Source organism: Aptenodytes forsteri, unplaced genomic scaffold (genome assembly GCF_000699145.1).
Source record: "Aptenodytes forsteri isolate BGI_AS27 unplaced genomic scaffold, ASM69914v1 Scaffold146, whole genome shotgun sequence".
Lineage (NCBI taxonomy): Eukaryota > Metazoa > Chordata > Aves > Sphenisciformes > Spheniscidae > Aptenodytes > Aptenodytes forsteri.
Window position 1 is genome coordinate 7,350,148 of NW_008795128.1, and position 24,562 is coordinate 7,374,709.

The 24,562-nt window shown below is 35.7% G+C and overlaps 1 protein-coding gene across 2 annotated transcripts in view; it reads right to left on the reverse strand.

Annotated features, from left to right (window-relative positions):
- Nucleotides 1-4,415: 4,415 nt before the first annotated feature.
- UBR1 (ubiquitin protein ligase E3 component n-recognin 1) overlaps nucleotides 4,416-24,562 on the reverse strand; it is a 65,900-nt gene continuing 45,753 nt past the window's right edge. For both annotated transcript variants that reach the window (XM_009277574.2, XM_009277575.2), the window contains exons 31-46: nucleotides 23,165-23,317; nucleotides 22,640-22,737; nucleotides 21,944-22,037; nucleotides 20,489-20,637; nucleotides 18,234-18,289; nucleotides 17,815-17,911; nucleotides 16,818-16,885; nucleotides 15,748-15,898; nucleotides 14,825-14,912; nucleotides 12,992-13,125; nucleotides 11,646-11,754; nucleotides 9,848-9,904; nucleotides 9,262-9,339; nucleotides 8,437-8,607; nucleotides 8,136-8,237; nucleotides 4,416-7,654 (exon numbers count right to left, since the gene is read on the reverse strand). In XM_009277574.2, the coding sequence (XP_009275849.2) occupies nucleotides 7,513-7,654; nucleotides 8,136-8,237; nucleotides 8,437-8,607; nucleotides 9,262-9,339; nucleotides 9,848-9,904; nucleotides 11,646-11,754; nucleotides 12,992-13,125; nucleotides 14,825-14,912; nucleotides 15,748-15,898; nucleotides 16,818-16,885; nucleotides 17,815-17,911; nucleotides 18,234-18,289; nucleotides 20,489-20,637; nucleotides 21,944-22,037; nucleotides 22,640-22,737; nucleotides 23,165-23,317 (1,747 nt within the window). In that variant the 3' untranslated portion in view covers nucleotides 4,416-7,512. The remainder of the gene's footprint in view (nucleotides 7,655-8,135; nucleotides 8,238-8,436; nucleotides 8,608-9,261; nucleotides 9,340-9,847; nucleotides 9,905-11,645; nucleotides 11,755-12,991; nucleotides 13,126-14,824; nucleotides 14,913-15,747; nucleotides 15,899-16,817; nucleotides 16,886-17,814; nucleotides 17,912-18,233; nucleotides 18,290-20,488; nucleotides 20,638-21,943; nucleotides 22,038-22,639; nucleotides 22,738-23,164; nucleotides 23,318-24,562) is intronic.

Sequence of the window (24,562 nt, forward strand, 5' to 3'; positions counted from 1 at the left end):
GCTGATCTCTTCTCCCTGGTATCCAGTGATAGGACACGTGAGAATGGTTCGAAGCTGAGCCAGGGGAGGTTTAGACTGGACATTAGGAAGCATTTCTTTACCGAGAGGGTGGTCAAACACTGGAACAGGCTTCCTAGAGAGGTGGTCGATGGCCCAAGCCTGCCAGTGTTTAAGAGGCATTTGGATAATGTCCTTAATAACATGCTTTAACTTGGTCAGCCCTGAATTGGTCAGGCAGTTGGACTAGATGATCATTGTAGGTGCCTTCCAAGTGAAACAGTCTATTCTGTTCTATTGCAATGTTAGTTTTTGCATAGCTACATTAATTTTCATTTACCAAAACCAAATCTTCTGTTATTATCCAGCCACTAAGTTTCATAACAGCCTCCTGAAAACATTCAAAATGAGTTTTCTTACAGAATATCTTCATATCATTGCCAGAATTTGCCACTTTTTAATTTCCTTTTTCAGATCACTTCTGAAAATGCTGAAAAAAACATGCAGATTTCTGTGGATCTCAGTTGTTAGGCTTCTTCCATTGTGAAAATATACCATTTATTTTTTTTACTTTGTTGCTGAACCGGATCTTCCTTTTTATCTCATGACAGATTCTTCTAATTCTGTGAGTTAGTTGGAGGACACTATTTAAAGTTTTTTGAAATCTGCATTATTAGTGACTGGCTCAACATCCTCATCATAGTCATTAACTCCTTCAAAGAATTAGATTTGTTCCCTTTACAAGAACTATGTTAACTCTTCCCTTTGCACTGCATTTACCTATGCGTCTACTTCTATTCTTCAATCACTTTGTCCAGTGTGGAATTAAACTGATGCATAATTCCTTCAACCATTTCTGAGAGCTAAAAACATTACTTCTGCATTGCAGTCTGTCATAGTGGTGGTGTTGCAGAACACTGAGCACAACTGTGTCCTGAGCCTTACCAGCTGCACTAAAATTAGCTGATACATACCAGAAAAGAATGAACACAAAGTTGTAGTACCTTGAGAGATGAAGGAGATAGACAGTCATGTACTACAAATTAATCAGACTTTGCAACAGAACATGATTTTTAAAAAATGCAATTTTTTTTTTTTCAGATGAGCATGCAAAGTGCCACATGCATCAGTCAATAGCAATCACTTCTTCAACACAATTTTAGTCCACCTACATTTGGAAAAAAAGCTTTAGATTACTCAATAACCAAAAGGTGTAAAATAATCAGAAATAACTCAGAAAAATTATTTCTGTAGATTTGTTTCATTAGGAAAAATTGAATCAAGAGGACTAAGAACATGCAAATTTTAAAAAATAAAATGCTTTAAAACGTAAAAAGGAAAGTGAGGAATAGTTCAGTGTGATGAAAATGGTTGTAAAACAGGAAATAAGAGCATAATTATTTTAATTTTTTTTTTTTTTTAAAGAAGGAAATCTTACCCTGCATTTTAGGAAATATTTCCTAATGGCAAAATACATTTAACTGTAGAAGTAGAAGAAACCTGACATTTTGCACCACTTAAAAATCTCTCTAGGTCAACTATTTAGCTTGCAGAGTTATAAGAGCTGCGAGCTTACTCTTCTGATAACGCTGTAGTCGAGGTCCCTGTATGATGGATTTGTCAAGAATCTGCTCTGAAAAATGGCTTTGGAAGGAAGAGTGAACTAAAATGATGATCCAGCCTGAGAGTCTCTGTAAAGACACAGAAATTTCATGCAGTAGTTGCTGTAACACATTAGCATGAAGAGCAGAGGTATAACTGTCCGGCTACACATTTTCCCTGGCCCTCATTTACTTTCATACGAAGAGAACACATTTTACCATAAAAGACTAGTTAATATTTGGCAAGTTAACCTTTGTCTCTCAGCCAACTGCCAAAAACTGCAGCAGTGGCTAGCGATGTGATCACTTGTAAAATTAACCGAGTATCAGCATACGTTTCACAGGGAACAGTCATCGTCTCGACTATTACCAGTAATTACTTAGTCATTAGATTGTTCATTTCTATCCTGTATAGGTATTCAGAGTCCCCATCAGTATAGATTTATTACAAAAAGATGACAGCTCATTTCACAGTAATCAGGATAAAATTTACTTTTTTAAAATAAATGCTTTCTTCTTTGCTTTGTATTAGCTTCCTCAGACAGCGGAAGTGCACCCCACCTATCTAGCTTGCTTTACAGCACCCGTCACAATAGTTTGGGTTTCCTGGAGTATTTAACATTACAGCCAGTGATCAAGAAAACAAACTCAGGTAGCAGCACAGACTCCATCTTTAATTCTCCGTAATTTATAAAGACAAAGATGGCATTAGCAAGCCAAGCCTTTAAGCCGGAGCATCTGCTCAGATACAGAAATAAATACGATTTGGGGGATGCTTCTTATCTTGTTTGTTATTAATGCTTAATCCAGTCAGAATTACTAGCAATACATTTGTGCAACAGCAACTTCCAGAGTAAGGAACTCACCTATGCATAAAACTATCTTCTTTATGAAGTTCTTCATAAAAAAACAAACCTGAAACATTTTAATGTTCAGTTTCTGGTGAAGGCACTATGACGGTTCCTGTAGAAATTGCAATTACGATGCTCTTCCTTTAAAGCTTTCTGATTACCACTGAAAACACTTGCTCTACATTGATCATAAAGAAAAAATAATTGATAAGAAATATACAAGTACAGCACATTTAGAGTTTCATAAAAAAAATGAACACAGCACATTTCCTTAGAAGCTAGAAACCTCCCTTCTGCAAACTGTTTTTTTTAAATTGCATACCATCATACAGTTCTCTACAACACAAGATTCATGATATTTAAAATCTTACAAATCATTTGGTACACAGGTGCTTTGTATCAGTTTCTCCACTATGGGAGCACTTTGGGCTTTGCATGCAGTACTCTCTAGTTTAGCAAAGAACCATAAAGGTGTGAAGCTCACGGAACACAGGTGGAATCCTTATTTATGAGGAGACCATCACCTAAATGGATGATCTTGTCCTGCTCCTGTATGCGAATCAACTGAGGCAGACTGCCTGGAGTATGTAAATCGAATTGCTCAATGAAGTTCTGTGTAAGTCTGAACTGGGAAAATAAATATTCCTAGATCATCTGCAGTATCATGAGATTGAAATACATTGGGTTTGCCACTTTAAGTAAAGGTCAGCATGATTCACAGAAAGAAAGATGGGATAAAGAAGATCGGAGGCTTTTTATCATCTAGAGTGGATTATTCCTCAGGCTGCCATGATATGTTCAGGATAACCTTCAAGCAGAAACTCTGGTACATTGCGATGACCTCTCTCCAAGCACTAGACTGTATCTCAATACTTGTACCCGAAGAGGCTACTACTACATTTCAGGCACTATTAAGAGGAAGGAGACATAAGGTTCTGCAGTCCGCTGAATAAGACTAACCACAGATCTTCACAAATACAGCAAGGACTTGAAATGATCATGAAACCCACAGTCCCCACTACCTGCTTCACAACATTTCGTTGAGGCTCATTCACTCAAGCATGAAGCCTAGAAACTTCCTAAAATTAAGTCTGATGGATTCTAAGTGGTTTGACAACCTGTAATTACACAGCACACACTATACTCCTTCTTTTGGCACTGATCTCATGAACAATAGTCACACAGAAATAAGAAAAACTCAGGTCCAGTTTTAATGTTCCATGTTTAACTTTACACCTGGTCTCCTCTTACTCACCATTACACGAAATAACGTATATAAACCCTTTGAATTTCAGCTCGCTCTCCTTCAATGCACATTTCCTTTACACAGCTTCTCTTCCATGTACGCTTTCGACCACACTGAATGCAAGTTTAGAGAAATGTAGCTAGGATTAGAAATAACTGGGTTTGAGAGACTTGTGTAAGAGTGGATTTTCATTACTATCCATTTGTTTTCCATATCAAACCCCAAATTTAGCCCACCTGCGAAACATAGATAAAAAAACAAATAAAAAAGATTGTGCCACAGAAATGAAACAACTTTAATTTTTGAAGAAAGTATCTTTGAAGATCTTGTCAAGTAACAGGTCAAAAAGAATCTAAGTAACAAACTTAGATGTTGTAGCACGAATCTGACTAGTTTACAGTGGAGATTATTCAACAATATTGGCTAGAAAATAAAGTGGATTTCAACCATAAAGCAAAGCATATGATGGCCAAAATCCTCCTCTATATAATTTTGTACATTTGTACATTGCACCTTGAGATTCTTACTGTGCAAGAAATGGTGCTGTGGCTTTTTTCCTTCCCCCCTTCCCCCCCCAATGAATGGGCTTCTTGTTCTAATGTTCTTCAGAACATTTTTGCTAGTAGACTTTAATGCAACTACCTTTACCTTTTACCTTTTCAGGAATTGGTTCTTAAAATGCATTTGCTTTAGTAAGAACAAGCACAGAGAACACCACCATTAACACCCAAACTCTGTAAGTTTAATGGTTCCCAAAGCTACAACAAAGCCAGCAGCTTGTAACATAAAAAGGGGCAAGAAGTACTGGCCGTTTCTATGTAAAAGATTTCTTGGTTGTTTGCTTAGCTCTGTAATAAAACACTTTTTTTTTTTTTAATATGTATCACACAGCACATTAGACCAACACCACAAACTTTCCCTTTCTAGAGGTTGAGTACCTGACAGACAGTACAGACAGTTCTTCTTTGAGAAGCTACAAAACCAGAATTACTCAACTAATCAGTTTAAGGACATCTAAATATTAAATTCTGTATTTAAGATTTCTTTTACAAATTGACGTAGACGCTGCAGGAATTTGCATCTGTAAAATACTAGGACAAGTTTCAAGTGGAATATTTCTTTAAGTAAGAAAAAGTGTGCCACCATTACTAACTGGTACAATGATGATACAGACTACAGGCATAACTGGTATTGTTGACCAACCATTTACTAATTCTTCCCCTTTTCCATACTGACAGACACTGCTATAATGCTCTTGTAAAATGAACTGTGGAGTGTCAAAGCACCTCCAAATAAAAATGGAATAATCTATGAGAAGTCACTTTATTTCTTTTTTAAATATACATATACAAGATATTTTATTTCAAAAGCACAAGAACATTATACAAGTTTCAAATTTACATTTTTGCAATTAAAGATACCAATATGTGCATTATCAAATAACTTCTTCTGTCAGCTTGGATGGAACAGAAATCAGTGGCGTAAGCATCTTGCGATCACTAAATACAGATTATACTCACAGTGAACAAAACTGCATAGTAATTTATGAAATGAAAGATGACCACGCTAGTCAGTGAATGATATGGGAGCCCATTTGCTAAATTAGTATGTGCAAACGTACAGAACGATGCAACTTTCCTCTCCCACTTCTTCAGCTACAAAGAGATTTCTAGAGCTTTAAACATGAGCTCACCTGCTCAGACCAGCTCCTGTCATTACATAGTACAGTTCAGACAGAAAACAAAATAAAGTGATCTCACTGCATATTTGATAACGGAATTTTTTCTATCAGTGAAGTGCAAGGTAACTGAAAGTTTTTGATAAATGAATAGGTAAATATCAGAGGGAAACAGTAAGTGAATACAGTTTTGGTATCGATGAGGCATACATTTGCTAGGCTTAATCCAATATTTTTGTTGGTAAGAAGTTTTTGATGACCTTAGAAATCGCCAGTGCATGCAAGTTTTCATGACAACTGTTCTCCTAAATTCAGTATGCATTTCTAATACATTTTAGAGAAGACTAACAGAATTAACATTTGTCTTTAAAGAGTTTCATATTCAGGTTTAAAATCTGAAAGAATCAAAATAAGGAGAGTGGTCTTAATTGCAAGAAACAGAATACCTGAAAAATATACCAAAGCCAACTATTTATATCACCAGGGAAGAATTATAGCAAAAGTTAAGAAAAAGTATTTGAAATCAGAATAATATTTGAGTTCATTGGTATTCCATTTTTAGATGAGTTATGGTGCTGTTCAGTGCACTCATACGTACTCAAAAACCTCTAAAAAACTAGGAGAACAATGATATTTAAATCTAAATCATTATTTGTGATTCTACTATCTCTCATACAACCAGTAGCAAAAAAACCCAAAAAGAAATCATACAAAAACACACTTTCAGATGTTAATTTGAGAACTTCCCCTTGCAAGCCTTATTAAAATGACACAAAAGAATCCAAACAGCAAAGGGGCGGGGAAATTTAGAGTACTGACAACTTCAAACTTTCACAGGGAAATGGGATTTCCTGGGAAAGCATTTTTACACATCACATTACAAATTCTCTCATGTATATTATGGTTGAAATTCAGAAAACAGAACAAACATTTAGAACTGAAGCACAATCACGTATCATTGAGAGAGAGTTCAATCACAATGTGCTATTAACTACCGAAGGGCAAAGAGACAGACTTCGCCACCTTTTCTTCCCTTTTCTGCTCTAACTGGCACTGAACCACTGAACGTGCCCCCCAAAACACACGATTTCATTTATGCAGGCAGGGCTCCAAACAATAGTGACAGAGGATGAAGAGTGGAAAATTCCTCAAATATGGGCAAACAAACATTTCTGATTCTAAAACTTGCTGCTTTAGGGCCCTGATTTCAGTCCAGTGATAGCTTTGAAGGTCGTCTACTTTACTGAAGTCTCTGGCTCTCGTATAACTTGCAGAGCTACACTACGACTACCTAACAGTATTTTCACGTTTGGTTCTCAGGGAAAAATCTCAGAAGACAAACTGTAAAAGAAGTAAAGCTAACCACAACCTAGCCAAATGGTGTAGCCCTAGACCTCTTAGGATATACAATGTTAACAGAGGACAAATTCATTAGATAAAGTGCAGTTCTGGCAATGCAAAAAGCACGGACTTTATTTTTGGATGCAACAAGCAAGATGGTAATTCCCTCATGCATTTTCTATCCCACACTTCTCCTTTAAAGAGTTCATTAATGAAAACTCTTCATTAAATCCCAGGATATAGCTGAATGCAGGCTTTTTCTGTACAACTTAATGTTTGCTGTACCTGTTGCTACAGATTACTAAAGGCCTGGCACCACCTTCCACTCCAATATTATGCCATAGATCTTGACTTAAAAGCTTCACTACCTTGGGAAAGAACCCAGGAAGAAAGTAAAGGAGGCTTTTCCATAGCAACACCATTTAGGTATATTCTCAAGGCATGGGAGAGAGGCAGAAATGTGGTATATGCCCTGAAGCACAGCATTTGGGAAGCTGCCCTCATCAAAACATGTGAAACAATTACAACTTCTCAAAAAAGTGGAAATATTTCTGGACCTGAATGTTCAGTAATAATTATATAACGTGGTTTTCCTTTTTTTTTTTGGGGGGGGGGGGGAGAGCAAAACATATGATGTGAGATTCTGTTTCAATGTATCAGTAATACATCCAACTTAGAGAATCCATCAATTGTGTCTGAACTACAGAATCCACTTCAGAGTAGATTATTTACTGCCACCCTCCTTTCCTTTTCCAAAGCACTGCCAAAGGTAAGAGTTTTCACTAAAAATCAAGAGACTCAGAGCAGTTGCCAGTTGAATCCAAAGATGATCTGATTCGTTTCCTGGCTCCTGGCAATCTCCTCTATGATGCAGTGTTGCTGCCATAGCAGATGGAGCTTCCGGTAACGCTCCCGACATAAGTGCAAGGGATTGCCTCTTCTTCATAGAAGAAAAAAGGAGAATACCCAATAAGCATATCAGAGTAGCAACTGACAAACTGTTCCATTAATTGTCTAGCATTAACACTCTTAACGATAGCCAGAAAACATTAAATACTTGTATGAACACCAATTCCAACAAGTCTACTGGAAATGAAAAAAATTCCACACATGACAAGCAACGATTGCCATTTCCAAGATGACATTTCAGCAATGGCAGTTGTTGCACATTTCTGATGAAAAGCATACAAAACATTCTTGAGGAAAGTAATATAGTTTAACGGTACCAAGAGTGTATTTTTCCATTATGAATGACCCATTCATGACTAGAAACTGCCGTCAGTGAACAAGTTCACCAGGCCAAGGTACATATTACAGCGCTGTACATGCTAGCAGGAAGAACATGTTGTCTAACAGGTATAAGAAAGAAAGAGATATCAAAATGGAAACGTAAAAAGAAAGAAAGTCAAACATTTACTTACTTCAGACCCGGATCTGTTTCTCCATATTCATCCAAGTAGGGAGCAGGATATAAGCAGCCCCTGGTTTTACCTTCAATGAGGACAACTTTGCATTCCCTGATTCTTAAGGAAAAAATAGCTACATTTAAGATACAAGACAACTCCCAGCAGGTTCTTAACTTTTTGGTGAGCTATAGTTTAGGTCAAAGCAATGTTTCTTCATCTCAGACAAAAAGAATCAAGTGCTTTGACAATGTTGTGAATTTTGACCTTCAAATGTTTCCCTTTACTCTAACACATTAAATTCTGGCTAGCTACTTACTTGAGAAACATACAGACTCCAGCTCCACATTGAAGAGCATGAGAAGTACAGGCTCCCAACTCCTCCCCATTCACCAGTTCTTGACAGCAAGTATTCTGGGAACACAACATAGCCCCACAGAATAAACACAATACTGGATGTTTTTGTTCATCATCAGAAGACCGCGGGCATCTAGAAGAAGTGTAACCAGAACGTTACTGCAAGAATTAAAACTTTACAAGAAGTGTTAACTATGGATAATGTTCCTTAAAAAAACCAACAAAAAACAAAAAACACCCCAACCCACAAACAAACAAAAACCTAAGACATACTATGTCGTAATCATATTTCACATATCTGTCTCCTTTGGCTATGTTTTTACATTGCTTGAAATATTTTATCTGCAGGATATCTGCTTTGAGCAGGAGGTTGGACTAGACGATCTGCTGAAATCCCTTCTAACCTGAATTATCTTATGATTCACTCTTACTGGCATAAAACAGTGCCAACCTTCCGAGCTTGTTGCGTCCAGTGCAAAAATAATTTTCAGGCTTATGGCCAAACCAAATGCACATTGCACTGGTGAAAAATGACCAGCAAATTAAGCTATAATAATTTTATATGCTATCCTATCAAACACAAGTGACTTCGTTTAGTAAGCTGTTGTGTTTCAGATTTAAAATGAACACATGCTAGTATTGGCCAGTATAACTGTAACAGTGCCTTCACTTCTGCAAAATAATTTCTGTACACAGTTTTAACACCAGTTACAGTAACTGCAAGAATATAAAAGTGACTGAAAGCGACAAAACTCCTAGGAAGACAACTAAATAAGTCACTTCTTACCTGAACTGAGAGGCTTGGTTCAGAAGGCAGCTATAGTCTTCAGGAAGCTCTATTAAACTATTTCTTTTCCTAGGATACCTGGGTAAGTGAAAAAGAACTATTATGAGAATAATAAAGATCGCAGCAAAGAACAGAATGGATAGCTATAAATTGCTGCTAAGCTTTCGGTCCTTTCTGCAAACTTCTGCAGTTCTAGAGCAGTTCTTCAGTCCTAGAAGCCCAAGTGAGAGGCTCCACATGGGAGCTTCAGCATTTCTATATTCCAGCAAAGGTGACAAAATTAAATTTCATATGAAACCTACATGTATGAAGACATTGCATATTTCAGTTAGCTTTTGTTTTTTCCCCTAGAGTAAGCTAGACAACTTGTCTAACGATGATGTACATTCTCAGTGAAGAGTCACTGCATGAGGAGTAATACACAACCATTTGAAGAGAAATGTAGTTTTGGTAGTAGAGCAGGAGGAAGAAAATACAAGCACTCTAACTTGCCCACAACAAGCACTTCATTCTTTCTACAGTTTTAAGTAAAAAACAGAAGAAAAAACAACAACAACAACAACAACAACAACAAAAACAAACTTACCTTATTGCAATGCTTTTCCCCTTCAAACAACTTAACACCACTGGGTCAGCACACCACCTATTTCAAACAAACATTTGCAGATGACAGTGTTTGATAATAATATATATTTAGGATCACTAAACCGAGCTAGTAAGCAATAAGCAAACACAAAGCACAGATAAAGCATTGATAGTTCTAGCTAAAACTGCACAAGGAGAAACAGCTATTCTTTACAGTTTTGCTTCAGGAAAAGAATTTAAGTTTGTATACAAGAGAAAAACCTAAGTGAAAAACAACACATAAAATTATCAACATGCACTTGAAAACACAGAGTTAACTCAGAGTTAAAAAATGCAAGCAGTCTTCAGGCATATTCAAGTTCTTAAAGTGGGCTACAATACACACCTCCTTTTGGAATGTATCTGCTGAAAGCCACAGTGTAAGAAAATATCATACACTCAGTACTAGGAAAATATTTACTGCTTTTACTTAATAACCATCACCCAACGGTTATTTTACAATGCTTTATTGAATGCTGTATGCTTGCTTAGAATGGCCAAATGTGTCTACCAAAACAATGGTAGATATTGGCAAGTTACTAAACAGAGGAACTGGTACGTCTAAGGTAACTTTCAAGTTATTTCTACAAAAAGGAGGACAAGAGAGAGAGAACTGTAGCAGATGGTCAATCTAGTAAGCTTCATTTAACACATTTCTCAACAAACATCAAATTTAGTCTTCTGAAATAAGATTCTTTCAAAAAACATATGGGAACTTGCATAATGATTTGACAACTGTTACTATTAAATTAAACATGTATCCTCTTACTTGAAACCTCTGTTTTTGACTGGGGGCACTACGATGGATTTGTTAGCCTTGCCTCTAGTGATCGTTTTCTAATGTTCACAAGCACCTATCCTCTGGGTTTTCTTATAAGCACCGTTATGTCTTTGAGCAAACATGTAGGAACATATAAGACAAACTTATTAAATAATTTACTTGTGAAAATGCTATTAATCTATAAGTAATTTTATATACTAAAAATGCAATTAATTATAGTAAAATTGTATGTAGGGAATTGTTTAGGTCAGCTATATGGACTGGAAGTGGAGTCAAGAGCTCAAAGTGTCCCTAAATTGAAGGAATCCAGACAACAAAACAGAACAGAGGTAAAAAAACACCACCACAGAAAAAGCTAGTGTGAGCCAGAGAATTCTGCCGAGAACCAGGAATAATAATTAATGCAAGGGGGGGGGGAAGCTGTTTATTTTAACTTGTTTTTGAATGGAGAATTTTACCAATTATTTCTTTACTGGTAGATTGCAATGTACATAATACTCAAATTGTACCTTTTAGCCATTAAGCTAACTTTGCCATTCATTAGTCTATTTTGGAAATCCAGAGAAGAAATAGTGCAAAGCCTCACCCTGCCAGCTATATAATTTTCCATATTCTCATTTTATAGCTCATGTAATCAGCACTTTTGCCGTAGGGAGAATTAAAAATAGGCCAACGAACAGTAAGTGGCATACCATGCAAGCAAAGGTTTACGATAACTTCTTTCTGCATGAATGATTTCATGTAGGTCTGCAAGCACTAGTCTCTTAAACTATAATTGTTTAATGTTTGAATTACCATATAATATAGAATGCTTTGGTTTTGAAGTGCTTTAAGAGATTCAGTATACCTGTGCACATCAAACAAGTGTTTAGAACTCTAGTATGAATTTGAGCTCAATCATTTATTAACAAATTTCATCCAGAATTCCCATAGGGCCATCACAACAGAAAAACGTGGCCTGTCCAGTCCCAATTAGTACCTTTGAAGCAGTGGATTTACTGTGTCCCAATATTCCTGGAATAGCAAGAACAAATTGGTAGGTAGAGAGAGGTAACTACAAAGTGCCTTGAATTGCCCTTCTTCAGAAACTGCAAAAGAAAAAGAAAACATGAGCAACTGTGTTTCAGCACTGCTGAATAATTCACTCAAAACTAGAAATCTCCTGATCCGTTTTCCATTCAATAATATGTATCTTACAGCTTCAGCATAGCTCCTAGCTAGTACAATTGGATCTAATTCCACTGACTTAATCAGAGCTATAATAATTTGCTTTAGCTGAGGATCTACTTTACGTTTAACAAATTTGACATACATTATTAAGTAATTTTTAAGTCATGCATAAGTCACTGTAATAGCAGAATTCCTTACTTAAATTCCATTTCACTGCATAATATGTAACACGCTAGTGCAGCAGATTTCTATACTTACCACATTTTAGTTTTTCATTATCCTTTTGGCCTGCAATGATATTAAATTTTGCTATGATCAAGTCAGTGTTAACACATTACATAAAGTTGGGCTAATTTAAGTTTGCTGGGTGGCCATTTATTGGCTCTGTTACAGAAAATGGCATTGCTGATTCACCAGGAAGACTCCTCCCTACAGAATCAAAGTTCCAGACTAATGGTAAGGACAATAGCATATCCCAAAGTGCACAGATTTTGACTCGTATATCCTAATCAAATTCAAACTTAGTTCACAGTTTATATAAATCAATTTAAGATGCTATATTTTGTCTCAGTTGTTCATAGCAATTTTGGTCCTCCTTTCCAAATAGTTGATGATTCTGTGTTTCACTGCATTTTGACAGAAGACAAAATATTTATTTTTGGGTTTAGTACCTGTAATGCATTAGGATCCTTTAAGGAAGAGGTTTAAGTTTTATAATGTGCTTTATTTCTACTTGGCTCTGCTTTGCTGAATCCCTATGTCTTTAGCATTTACCAACTTTAGCAACTGCACAAAAAGGTCTGTTGTTTTTTTTTTAAATAGACTCCAGGCTACTTCTCAGGTGATGTAATCTAAGCCCCTAGAATTATCCTTAAATCACAGAATCTTTGTATCCACAAATACTGACTTTCAATACATCATTGATAATTCACATATTTGCACATACTCAGAAGTAACTCTTTTCCAGGCAAAGAAGCCAAAGACAACTCAGCTTCTCATGCCTGTCCCCTCCTGTACAAATTAGTATTTCCTTTTCTTTCCAAGTCTTACTTTAATGTATTAACTATTGTTACTGTGAACATTTAAAAATTCCATTCTTCCAAGAAAACAGTAAACAAAGTCAATATATAGATACATTTGCTTTCTCATATTTACCTTGTAGTAGTTCCTCAGGTGGAGAAACTCCCAGCAAATAATGAAAAAATAAAGCAGCACAACGAAGGTAAGGCATGATGCCTTTTTTAACACAATCCCACACAAGCCAGCCTGGAATATCCTGACTAAAGCAACTGTAATACACAAAGGAGAAAGAGCTGCAGTAGTTCACAGTGCAAATCCTTCTAGCACTTTCACATTTTGGCTAGCATTGGTAGAATGGCAGCTGTGTAGAATGTAGAAGCAACACTGATGTACCACAAATTCTGTGAAACACAGCCACCAGCACCTAACTTCTGACTTCCCCTTTGCCTAAGGAATGAGTACTGAGTTTATGTAGAACACTTACGTTAAGCCTTCAAATTATCTCAAGTTATATTTTTCAGAATTATAAAAAAATAAATAGCCAATACATAGCTGACCATCTCTAGGTAACTCAAGATAACCTGATACAGCATCACACATAGAGCAACTGATTCTTAACACTGGGGTTTTTTTTATTACCGAAAGCCAGCAATTTTTTTAAATGGTGAAAGTTTTTTATTCAGTTGGTATTTTGAATGCAATTCAAAAATGAGAAAAACAAACATAAATATTCTTCAGGAACAACAAAACCAACAGAATTAAAAAATTAATACCTCATACTTCATTATGGAAGTCACAACAGTAACACTCATTTAAATTTTAAAATAAAGCTACACTAATCCAATTTTTAACAAAAAATACTGGACTGATACTCATCTCAGTAATTATTCTTGTAGTTTGTGCGATATGAGCATTTAGTCTAAATTTCATAGTAAATTTAACTTACAGTGTCCCTGTTTTCTAAAAATTTTAAACTTAGTTAAATTCACATTTATGTGAACAGGACGTTCACACAAATGTTGACCAGGACCTGCTGAGGAACAACCTGTAAAGCTGTATTATAACATCATAGACCATTGCAAAATTATTATGCAGGTTGTGCTGTTTAAGCACAGATAGCTCAGAGTTAGAAGATGACAATGCATACACAGAAATTAAAACACTAAAAGTTTCAGAGCTGGGTTGCCTAAACTTTGGCATTTAATTCTGTACCTAGGCATCCCAGCACAGTGACCTGAATTTCCAAAAGGCACAGCACCTATGATTCTAAGGTCATGCCTGAGAAAAATTACTCCTATTATTTAAATACCAAATTTTAAATATTTAGAAATTTAGGCTTAAAACTTTTAGACAAGTGGGTAGCATTGTCAATCCTTGAGAAACACATCTTTGCAACTAGCCTTGGTGAAGATAAATCAAAGCAGAATTAGTAAAGGGTGTATCCATATTTTCTAGTTTATTTCACACATGGATACTGAAGTACTAAAGAGTCTGTAGCTATACCTATCAAAAAAGTCTGAAAAGATGGGCACTAATGCTCAAACAAATAAGCAACTGTGTTTAGCTTTACACTTCTCCCCCTTTTATAGTAGAATCATTTCCTTCTTTCCGGCTTCCATCTATAATTGAGATCTCTAAAAAAAAAAACTAATCAAGGCAAAGAAAAAAATAACTATATTTAGTGGTTGTATTTCTCCCCAGAACGGATATAGATATTTTTTCATCCTTAGACTAAGAATTTACTCTGGTGTCCACAAAAAGTAACTATTTTAACTAAAAGTGTTCCTTTCACCAGTTTCCTTTTTTTTAGCGTTCAGGAGTATGGGAAGAAAGCACAAGGCATTATGCTTGCTAACTCCCCATACAAAATGGATTATTTTTTTCCTGTTTTCTGTGTTGTTCAGGTCAATCCCTGTGGATTGTCATTTTTCTAGGAAAACACGATGCTATAACTGAACTGCTGCTTACCCACTGGTGTACTGGCAAACCTCTCTACAGAAAGACTGTGCAGACCGTGCCTCCTCACTGTTGTCAGATGATCGAGCAGTAGGGGATTCTGCACACAAAAAGATGAATCCCACTGTAAATGCACTTTTGTGACACACTTCTCTTTTTTTACATATACTGAGCTCTTCTTTTTTCTTTAAATTGCATTACAGAAATATTTCCACTTTATTTTACTTAATTCTTTTCTATTTTTAACCTAACAAATGTTCTCCTAAAACTGCATGCTATAAAGAAGAATCAGAATTACTGCCTCATTCTCATCCTCACATGAAAACTGCTTCCTTCCCTTGAACGTTTGAAGTTATTGTCCTACATAGATTAAGCGACAGGATTTTTTTTTAAATTCCCATCATGCTGAACAAAAAGGAAAGTAGCAACTAGGAAGCCTGTAGGTTACTGACAGTTTTTAAACAGTAGTATGAAATACAGAAAAAAGTGAGATTCCCTCCTATCAGTTTACAGGATTCCGTATTTTGGTTCTGGGTATTTACCAGGTTGAAGTGTAAAGAAAAGTTTATTTCCCAAATCCATACTAACTGTCACTGTACAGTTCAGAGTGCTGCTGCTGGGCAGAGCTTTGCTTCTCCTACAAGGAGTGAAGAGGGGAAAGTTACCACTCTGGAATGACTGACTTGAGCAAGTACTCATATATCAATAACTGTTTTGTTTTCTTAGGCTAAGCACACAGAAGTGATACAATAAAATGCTCTGAAAATGATGTACCACTATTTATTTTTTACCAGAAAACAGTTATTACTACCTAGCACTAAGTGTCATTTATTATGAGGAAGTTTATACCTGGAAGACACTAAGTAGTGTCCACCCACTATTTGTAAGAAATTGTGTAAAAATGCAAGAATAATCCAACCCAAATACACCTCTACCTGTTGCTGAAGAGACGACGATTTGTGTTATGTGTGCCAGTGTTGTCAGATGGAAGAGGTAGAGGTGGTTATAGGCTGAACTAATTGATGAAGGTTGCAAGTCTACAGCATCCTCCCAGTATAAAGATGGAAAGGATAGCACAACTCCCACCTACAGTGAAAGGGAAGCAGCAAATATTAAAGTAACAGAAATTTGGTAATAGCTACACAGGTAATAGAAATTATATTCTCACTATACATCTATAGTTCATTTCTGTAATCAATTCAAATATGTTCATTTATCTTGCTAGTTTTAATTCACAAAGTGTGGCAAAAACTCACAGGAAAATATTAACCATTTGTGCCCCTCTAGCATGTAAGAAACTCAGATATAGTTCCATTGTAATTGCCAGTTTAGAGATACACCAAGAAGCTTGTCCAATTCCTAGAAAGTTTAATTTCTGGTCTTTGACATAAGACAAAGCACACTGAAAGAAGTGAGAAGTAAGACCAAGCATTAGTTAGAAAGGCAACCACAGCAAAACAGGTTTTATTTTGGTGGGTTTGGTTTTTTGTTTGTTTGTTTGTTTTTGTTGGCTTTTTTGTTGTGTGGTTTTGTTTGGGTTTTTTTAACAGTAGAAGAAACTATAATACAGATTTGTATTAAGAACAGAAAGAAGGGGCTAAGAAGAGTAAAGAAGGTAATGAAAGTGAATGTGAAGGAATCGGAAGGTATGAGAGGCCTACTGAGACGGAGGGAAAGTGAGGGAAACAAGCTGAGTGGGTGCATTTCTCAGGGTTTTTTTGAGGTTTGATAGCAATAGACATGGTAAAAAGATGATTGAGATTGCAAGCATGAAATTTAACAAGTGAGACAGCAAAGACTTGAAAGCTAGAAGAACAGCAGAACTAAAAGTAAACACTCATATATACCAGCCATGTGTAATCATTTGCTTGTATGCAGTGCTTATGTATAATCATTTGACTCATGCAAGTGAACAGATAATGCAGGACTATCTGCAGGGTAAAGTACACAAAAATCCATGCTCAAAAAAAAGTATTAATATGAAGAATAAGATGAACCTGCTTACCAAAATGTGGAACATATCTACTTCTAAGAGGGACGGAGTGTCCTCCACTTTAAAGTTTGGTAGAAGAACTACAAAATAAAGATATCAATTGTGCATTTGATATGTATTTTCTTCTTTTGGATTGAACTGCAATATCAGAATCTGATTTTAGAGCCTCTATAATTTCTGTGTTTTCGTCAAAAAAAGGTCCAAGTCTCTGAACTAAGGAAGTATCTATTTAATTAACCGCTTACCACTTATTTAATTGATTGTGCATCTGTTTAGCTATTTCCACATGCCCAACCAGCTCACAATTTTAATGACTGTATCTTCAAAATTCTGAGATAAAAATCTTTGATTTATTTCTCCAGCTCTAATAAAGCGCACACAGTGCTAAGGGTGAAGCCCACAAATGTACTTAGGCACTGCAACACTAGATGCCTCACAACCTAGCCCAATACAAAAGCCTGTACCACACCTAAGAATCCTATTGAATAGAAGGCAAGTCAAAGAGTGGGATTCACAAAGGCCACCATGCTAACCTAATCAGTAAGAAACACGGACGATAGCTATGCGTCTCAAACTAGCTCTCCCTGAGACCAAAATATCTTAAACTAGGCTGCAAGCAGCCTTTTGAAAGTACTAAAAAGATAAAGTCTCACAATTAAGAGAGGAATACCAGTTATCTGGCTTTAGCACAGAATTTGAGTAATTTTGAACATTGCCAGAAATAGATTGTTAACCGTCTGTAAATATTCCAGATCTGAGTATCTCCAGGCCTAAGTAATCTGGGATAGACGATTTTTTGGGGACTTCAGTGATACAGGGCTGGATTAACAGAATTATTGATTACTTAAGTTCAAGCAATACTCCATGATTTCAGGCAACATTAGAGAAACTGAAGTTAGCACTGTTGTCAGTAGTCTAACCTTTGCTTCTATGCAGTATTAATGTGTGTACCATTGTGCAATAGAAACTTCTGCAACACAAAAGGTAGTAAAGAAAAGGATTAAAATACCTCCTAGAAGACGAATCAGATGTTTCTGAATCAGGACCTGTGGTGATGTTGTTCTCTGAGCAGCTGCAAACTGCACTAATGCTTTAAGGCCACTGTGCTAGAGCGCAAGAGAAAATGGTTGGACAGGAAAAAAGGAAAGATATAATAGTGAAATAAAGCTGTAAAAACATATCTACTTCTGCAAACAGAAAACGCATTGATAAGTGAATTTGATATGAACTTCTATGTATAAGTAGAAACATTATATTCTTCCAACGCTCTTTAAAGTTATCAGTCTAAATATTTTGAGAGCTATCTCTCAACAGAGAATGATCTTGATGTTAGCAGTTTCAACAGTTTATGTGTGTGTATGTTATGTATACACATATATATAAAAACTTTTTTGTTTGAAATGTATTGCATATCTTACTTGCCCATACCTGTCTATTTTGTAGAGATCCAAATAAAGGCTTGCCCTCTGTTTCCAAGAGGTTTTCTTAAAATTAAACACAGAAAAAACTAAGTTGCTTTGTTCTACATGAACTAACATAACATTTGGTTGTAACAAGCTTTTAAAAAACATTTTGTTTTCAGATCTTGCTAACCAGGGATTTAAAGGAACACTGTTTCATATTAATGATAAGACATTCTACGGATTTAGCTGTATTTTCAGTTACCCCTATACAATGCTCAAAAACATCAAGGTATGTTTACAGGGATGCTATACAGCCATCTTACCCTCAGATTTTTGCACTACTGCATTTGACTGTAGTTTAACAAAAATATTTTGAAAACAAAATTCCCAAGCTGGAATAAATTCAGATTTCCTCCCTGAGTGCATTGGTTTCGAAGGGATAACAAAGAGAAAATAAGCCAATAAAAATAAGAAACCAAATTAACTCAATTGAGTAAAAAGGTATCCATTCAAATGTTTTTGTGCTTTAGTCACTTTTCAGAGATGAATGAGTACACTTCAAGATCTTGGAAATTTTACTGTTGTTTTTGTTGCGGGTTTTTTGGTTAGGAGGTTTTTGTTTCTTTTTTTTTTTTTAACCACCTCTAACAAAAAATGAAAGCGTTTTAACTTAGCACTTCCATACATCAGTTTAACACACAACATGTGGAGTTGCTGAGGAAACATGGGAAAAGTCAGATTTGTATTTTTAAGGGTCTGGCTTTAGGCAATAAAAGCAATTCACATCCCTTGGGTCAATGATGCTTTGAACCTCCTCTAAAGACTCCACTAATCCAGGTAGCTAAGGTTCCTTGTCTAGGCAGCTTGGCTACATGCCCGTTAAATGGTTTTAATTATGCACCCTATGACTAGATTCAAAACCAGCATACTAGAAGCTATGTAGGCAGTTTTGCTTTACAGTTTCATGGAAGCCTGCTCTATTTGTAAACAAAAATGAATCCAAGGAAGTGGTGTGACCTAGGATAGGTCAGACTGTCACAGTGGTCCCTCTGGTTTTATAATCTTGGCCTGGTAAGGCATGTGAATTTTCTACTTCTGACATATGCCTTTGATATCACACCTGTAATAACAGTTACTGCATTTATACACTTGCTGGCAAACTCATCCCTGACAGCCACCAAGGTCTTTTTTTAGATATCAAATGAAAACAATCTGCACAGCATTAAGTGCATTAATGTTAATAGAGCTGGGTGGCTTCCAGTCCTCTCCCGACCCATTTGAAGACTCTGATAAAAATCCAACACTAAAAAAAATGCAATCAGTTTTCATGACTATTCCTGCCTTATTGGAATATTCCCAATCCTCCTAAAAACCTTTTGAACTCTTGATACTCCAGTTGGGTCAAGTCCACTATAGATTTAAGGTAGACTACACTTGTACCTCAACAGCTTCATCAAGAAAAAAATGGCATACTTGCCAAATCATATTTATGGAGATGTACAATTACATTCTCAATTCCTTCAGCAGGCATTTCAGACTTATCTCTTGCCTCTCTCCCTGCCTGGAAGCCACTACAGATTTATCTACAGCTTCATGTTTATTACACAAACTTCTTTGTGTATATGGTACAGAAATGAAATGAGACTGACTGCTAAACAGGTACATTATCCCAAAAAATCCAATCATTTTTATGGTAATTATTTTGCCTTCAAAAGAGATTCATGCCAGAGAATGTCTGGTTGTTTGGGGTTTTTTTTCTACCAGGTATCTGCTTAGCAATTTCAGAATACAAAAGACCATATTTCTTGACAAATTCCATGAGAATCCTTTAAGAATAGAGACAAAAAGAAATACTGAGAGAGGGAGTACTATTTCATAGCTGTTATAAATATTTAGCTGTGTAGGAGATGCCTGCAGGTCAATGATCTCTGGCAGCCTGAAGATATTCATTGAACTTGCTTAACGTTACAGTTAGTAACATGGAACATGATCACTCCCTGCTCTCTCAGATTAAACTCAATGTTGGCATTCCATACCGTATTTTATAATCTACCATCTAACAAAAACATCCTATTATTTATATTGGATTATAGATTATCATTCTATTATTATATATGTAATTACATATAATATACATTGTTATACTATTACATATTGCTCTTATTTATGTAGAACTATTATTATTATTATTATTTATACAATCAGATTGTATAAAATTATACAATCAAACAACTAAGATTTTCAAGTCATGAGAAGGAATAAACACAAATTATGCTTTACCTATGCACTGGATGGTAAAAGCACATGTGCTCCAGGTCATCATAGGAATCCGGTAATCAGCTTCATTTGGAGCAACTTTTAGCCCAACTCTATAAATGGTGGTGGCAAAGAGAATAAGCATCTCCTTGATACTGCTTGAGTATTTGGCTCTGCAAAAGCAAGCCAAGAAAACTTCAGTCTGAATTATTAATAGTGCTTATTACTTACCAGTCAATCAATCACTAACAAAGCCTAAGTTATTTATGAAAGGATTCTTGAATACAAAGGCCCTTTGTCCGTACAGAGGAGAAAAAAAAAAATCTATAGTTTCCAGTAGTAAACAAGTACCTTGACATAACAGGCTCTACAAATTGAGAGATTAGGAGCTGCCAGGCTGGAAGGAGTCTGTTTCTGTATACTGTATTATAATTTGCGTTCAAAAAATGCAAACATTTAAATCAAAGTAAAATACAATGAAAAAACAAATGCGAGTAAGCAAGTGTAATTGTAAGTGCTGGAGTAAAAATATATCCCATCTCATAAGGCACTAGAAATTGAAAGGAAGACATTTCAAATGTATTTTAAAACATTTTCCTTTGCATTTAAGCTCCTTTCAACTGACATTGGGTTAGTTTATGTAAATGCAGTTATATGCAGAAAAGTGTCTAGGCAAAAAACACATACAGTTTTAACGGCTTGTGTTTTTTCAAAGTCACACACAGAACTTCGTAACATTCATATTAATTCTCCAAATCTCTACAGCCAAAACAATTTTACCACGAAGTTGGGGTTTAGCCAGGTCCATACTTAAACACCACATTGTTTAAGTGCAAACTATAGAATCTTTCCCATGGAGATCAGTTATCAAGAAAGAATTTGATTCAACTTTCTGATGACATTTTTACAAATAGCAGATATGTATAAGTACTTTGCATAACTATGACATCAGTCATAAGTAGCAGAATACTTGTAGCGTGATCTAAAAAGAAGTATCAGCTGAGTACACTTGAAAAGTATCTATCCATTCATTCTGTTTTAGTGGGAGAGCACTTTTGCCCACTGGAATAGAAACAGACAACACAGCCCTATTCCTTGGAGTAATCTGTATTACATTATTGCATCCAAAACCAAGTGAAATCTATTCCTGAAACAGACATAGCAGGAAAATTAAGGCAGACAGACATTAAATAACTTGCCTACAGGCACAGGAAGTGACCCAAATCACTGGAATTGTGGATTAGAAGATTCCAGACTCCTAGCTTTGTACCAAGAACTACCAGACTGGATTCGACCAAGAGGTCCATCTAGCTCTGTATAGATCTGATATTCAGTGAATGCTTAAGCAAAAGTATAAGTAAGCCCATATTCAGTCCAAACAAATCATACGCCTTTCCTTCAATACAAAATCCTGAAGTACACCTAGGTTATTTTAGGGAGAATTAACATAATGCAGAGAGCACTTCCAGTAACACTTACGAGGACTGAACTCCAAAACTAAGGATGGAATGGAATTCCAAAGCAGAGTTCTCCACTCCCTTGTTGGCAAAAGCTGGAAGATTTTGTTTCTCTCCTTCCAGAAAAAAGAATTAGATCCACATTAAAAAACAAAGAAGTGGTTACAGTTTTTATAGCAGTCTAACAGAAGTGAGACTTCTTTTTATTTTAAACTGGTTTGAAAATAATTCTAAACAGACCTCACCAGCCACACTGTCTTCTAACCCTTCTCCTTAAGCAACATTTTCTTCTATTCCCAGAAATATGAGGATTAAAAGTAGTGCTTTGCTGGTGAGGAAAAAGAACTTTCCTGCTTTATTAGAGTGCAAGAGAATACGTTGATTCTCTGTACCTTCTGTTTTCTAAACACTCATACATCACAGTCAATACAAAAGTTTAATTAACTCGAGTGTTAGTTGGTGGCTATCCTCTCCAAGTGTACATAGTTTTCTCTACAGGGAAGATGGAAAGAATTTAACAAAAACCAGAAAATTGGTGAGGGACTGAAATCAAGACATCAGCTCAGAAAGGATCATGACTTTATCCCCAGCTTTATTTGGTACTGTCTTGATTGATAGAAAAATGTATTCTTTATTTGAAGTTTTCTGTTGGTATTAGTTAAAACGTACTGGCATATTAGATATCCCACAGAATAGCTTCAAAATTAAGGTAACAAACCTTTAGCATTTTTCACACTGTAGCCCGATATCCTGACTATGATAATCTCCAGCCACCTAGCCAGGGACAGAATTTGAGCTACTGCCTCTGCATCCTCACTGAAAACAGAAATAGAAAGCAGGTTTTACTTTAACACTCAAAGAATCACCTTATCTTTAAAAAAAGAGGACACATTTAGATCAAAAGACATTAACTCAGTATTTGCACAGTTTTGCTGGCTTTGTAAATTTTGAGCAAACAGCATGAAATGAAGTGTTAGGCTAAATACTAGATGTAGGAACTTTCTCGTTTGATAACAGCTCCAAAAAATAGCCAATACAAAAAATGCTTTTTTTAAAAAAAAATTTGACTGCCAAAAGCAGTATATTTGACTGAATAGTCAATAAGGAGATATGCAGTCTTTTATACTGATTAGGAAGGTCAGCCCAAATTTTCCTTCCAGAAATTTGAAGAGCCAGCTAGCCCCAAAGTAATTTTTACCTTTTTTTTTTTTTTAATTAAAGGCTATGCAATCTGGTAATTCACCTGTTTATTTTTTGAGCCTGCAATGGAACTATAGGAATCACAGTATTGCACAGAGATTTGCAAAGTGGACAAAGATACTCTCCATTCTCCAAGTCGAATATCTGTTCAACATGCAGACGTTGTCGAAAGTTCAGCTGCATGGCTTCAAAGTACCTACAACATTGAAAAGGAAATTACTAGAAAGTGGAATGGCTCAAATGTGACATGAAAACAAATGTTCAAGTAATTAAAAGTGTTATTATCCAGCAAATACCTATCCAAGCCAACAAACAAGTCTCTTCCTTTGATTTATAACTCTTCCACGTGCTTGGATGTGAAAATAAAACAAAATCTTTGAGCGCATAGATGAACTCATGCAAAAATGCATGGTATACCACTCATGCAAAAATGACGGCAACTGTTCCTTGCCTTTAAGATCCTTTTAAATTTCATTAGCATTTTTACAGACAAGCAGTATTTAATTATTCTACTCTTCTCTCACAACATCTTCAACACAATGAAACATTGTATCTAATATCGCTCATATGCAATTACAGTAAGTTTGAAATGCGGATTGTACATATTTTTATTTAATTTTAGGAAAAACTACCAGTAACATTTCATGAATGAATAATCAGCTATTCATGGCAATGACTGAGCCTCATGACTAGACAATGAAACTGTAGCCTTCTTAACAGGAAGAAAGGATAATCGATATCATAATATCGCATTTGAGCTATTTTAAACTCAAAAGGAAACTAAGAAATAACTATGATCTTTTTACAGGTTTCATTATAATTTTGCCCCCTCAGTGGATGCAGTAAGCCTTCAAATTTCATTAATGTCTCAGTAGTATTATTAGGAACAAAAAGATCCAACATTCAAATCTTCTTGCCTGGATACAAGCAACTAAATTCAGGACTAATGTTCAGACTGGGTATGTAGGATCTTAAAGGCAGATATGAAATTATCTAAGTTCTGCACTAAGGTAATAACTAGATTTTTTTTTTCTTGCTTTAAATCATACATCTTAAGGGAAAAAATAAAATCCCATTTATGTAATAAGAGAAAGTGTGCGTGTAGGAGCATCTGCAGAAGTTCTAATGATTACAGAATATTTAGGAAATTATTCTGTTACAATCAACAAAACCATACATTTATTTTCCCACATTCAAACAACTATGTTTTTGCAAGCAACTCCTCTTCCTCGTACATGGCAACTACAAAGATATTCCATTCATTTGAACTCATACTGTTTTAGAGAGTATTTTGCAGTATTTTTAGGCTGCACAGATACTCTAGAAAGGTGTGGCAGGCATCGTTTGGAGGAATATTAGTAAGTTAGAATGTCTGTTATGTAATAAATAAAAGACTATACTCAAACCTTCTGTGCCATCCCGTATGAGAAGAGCCTGTTGT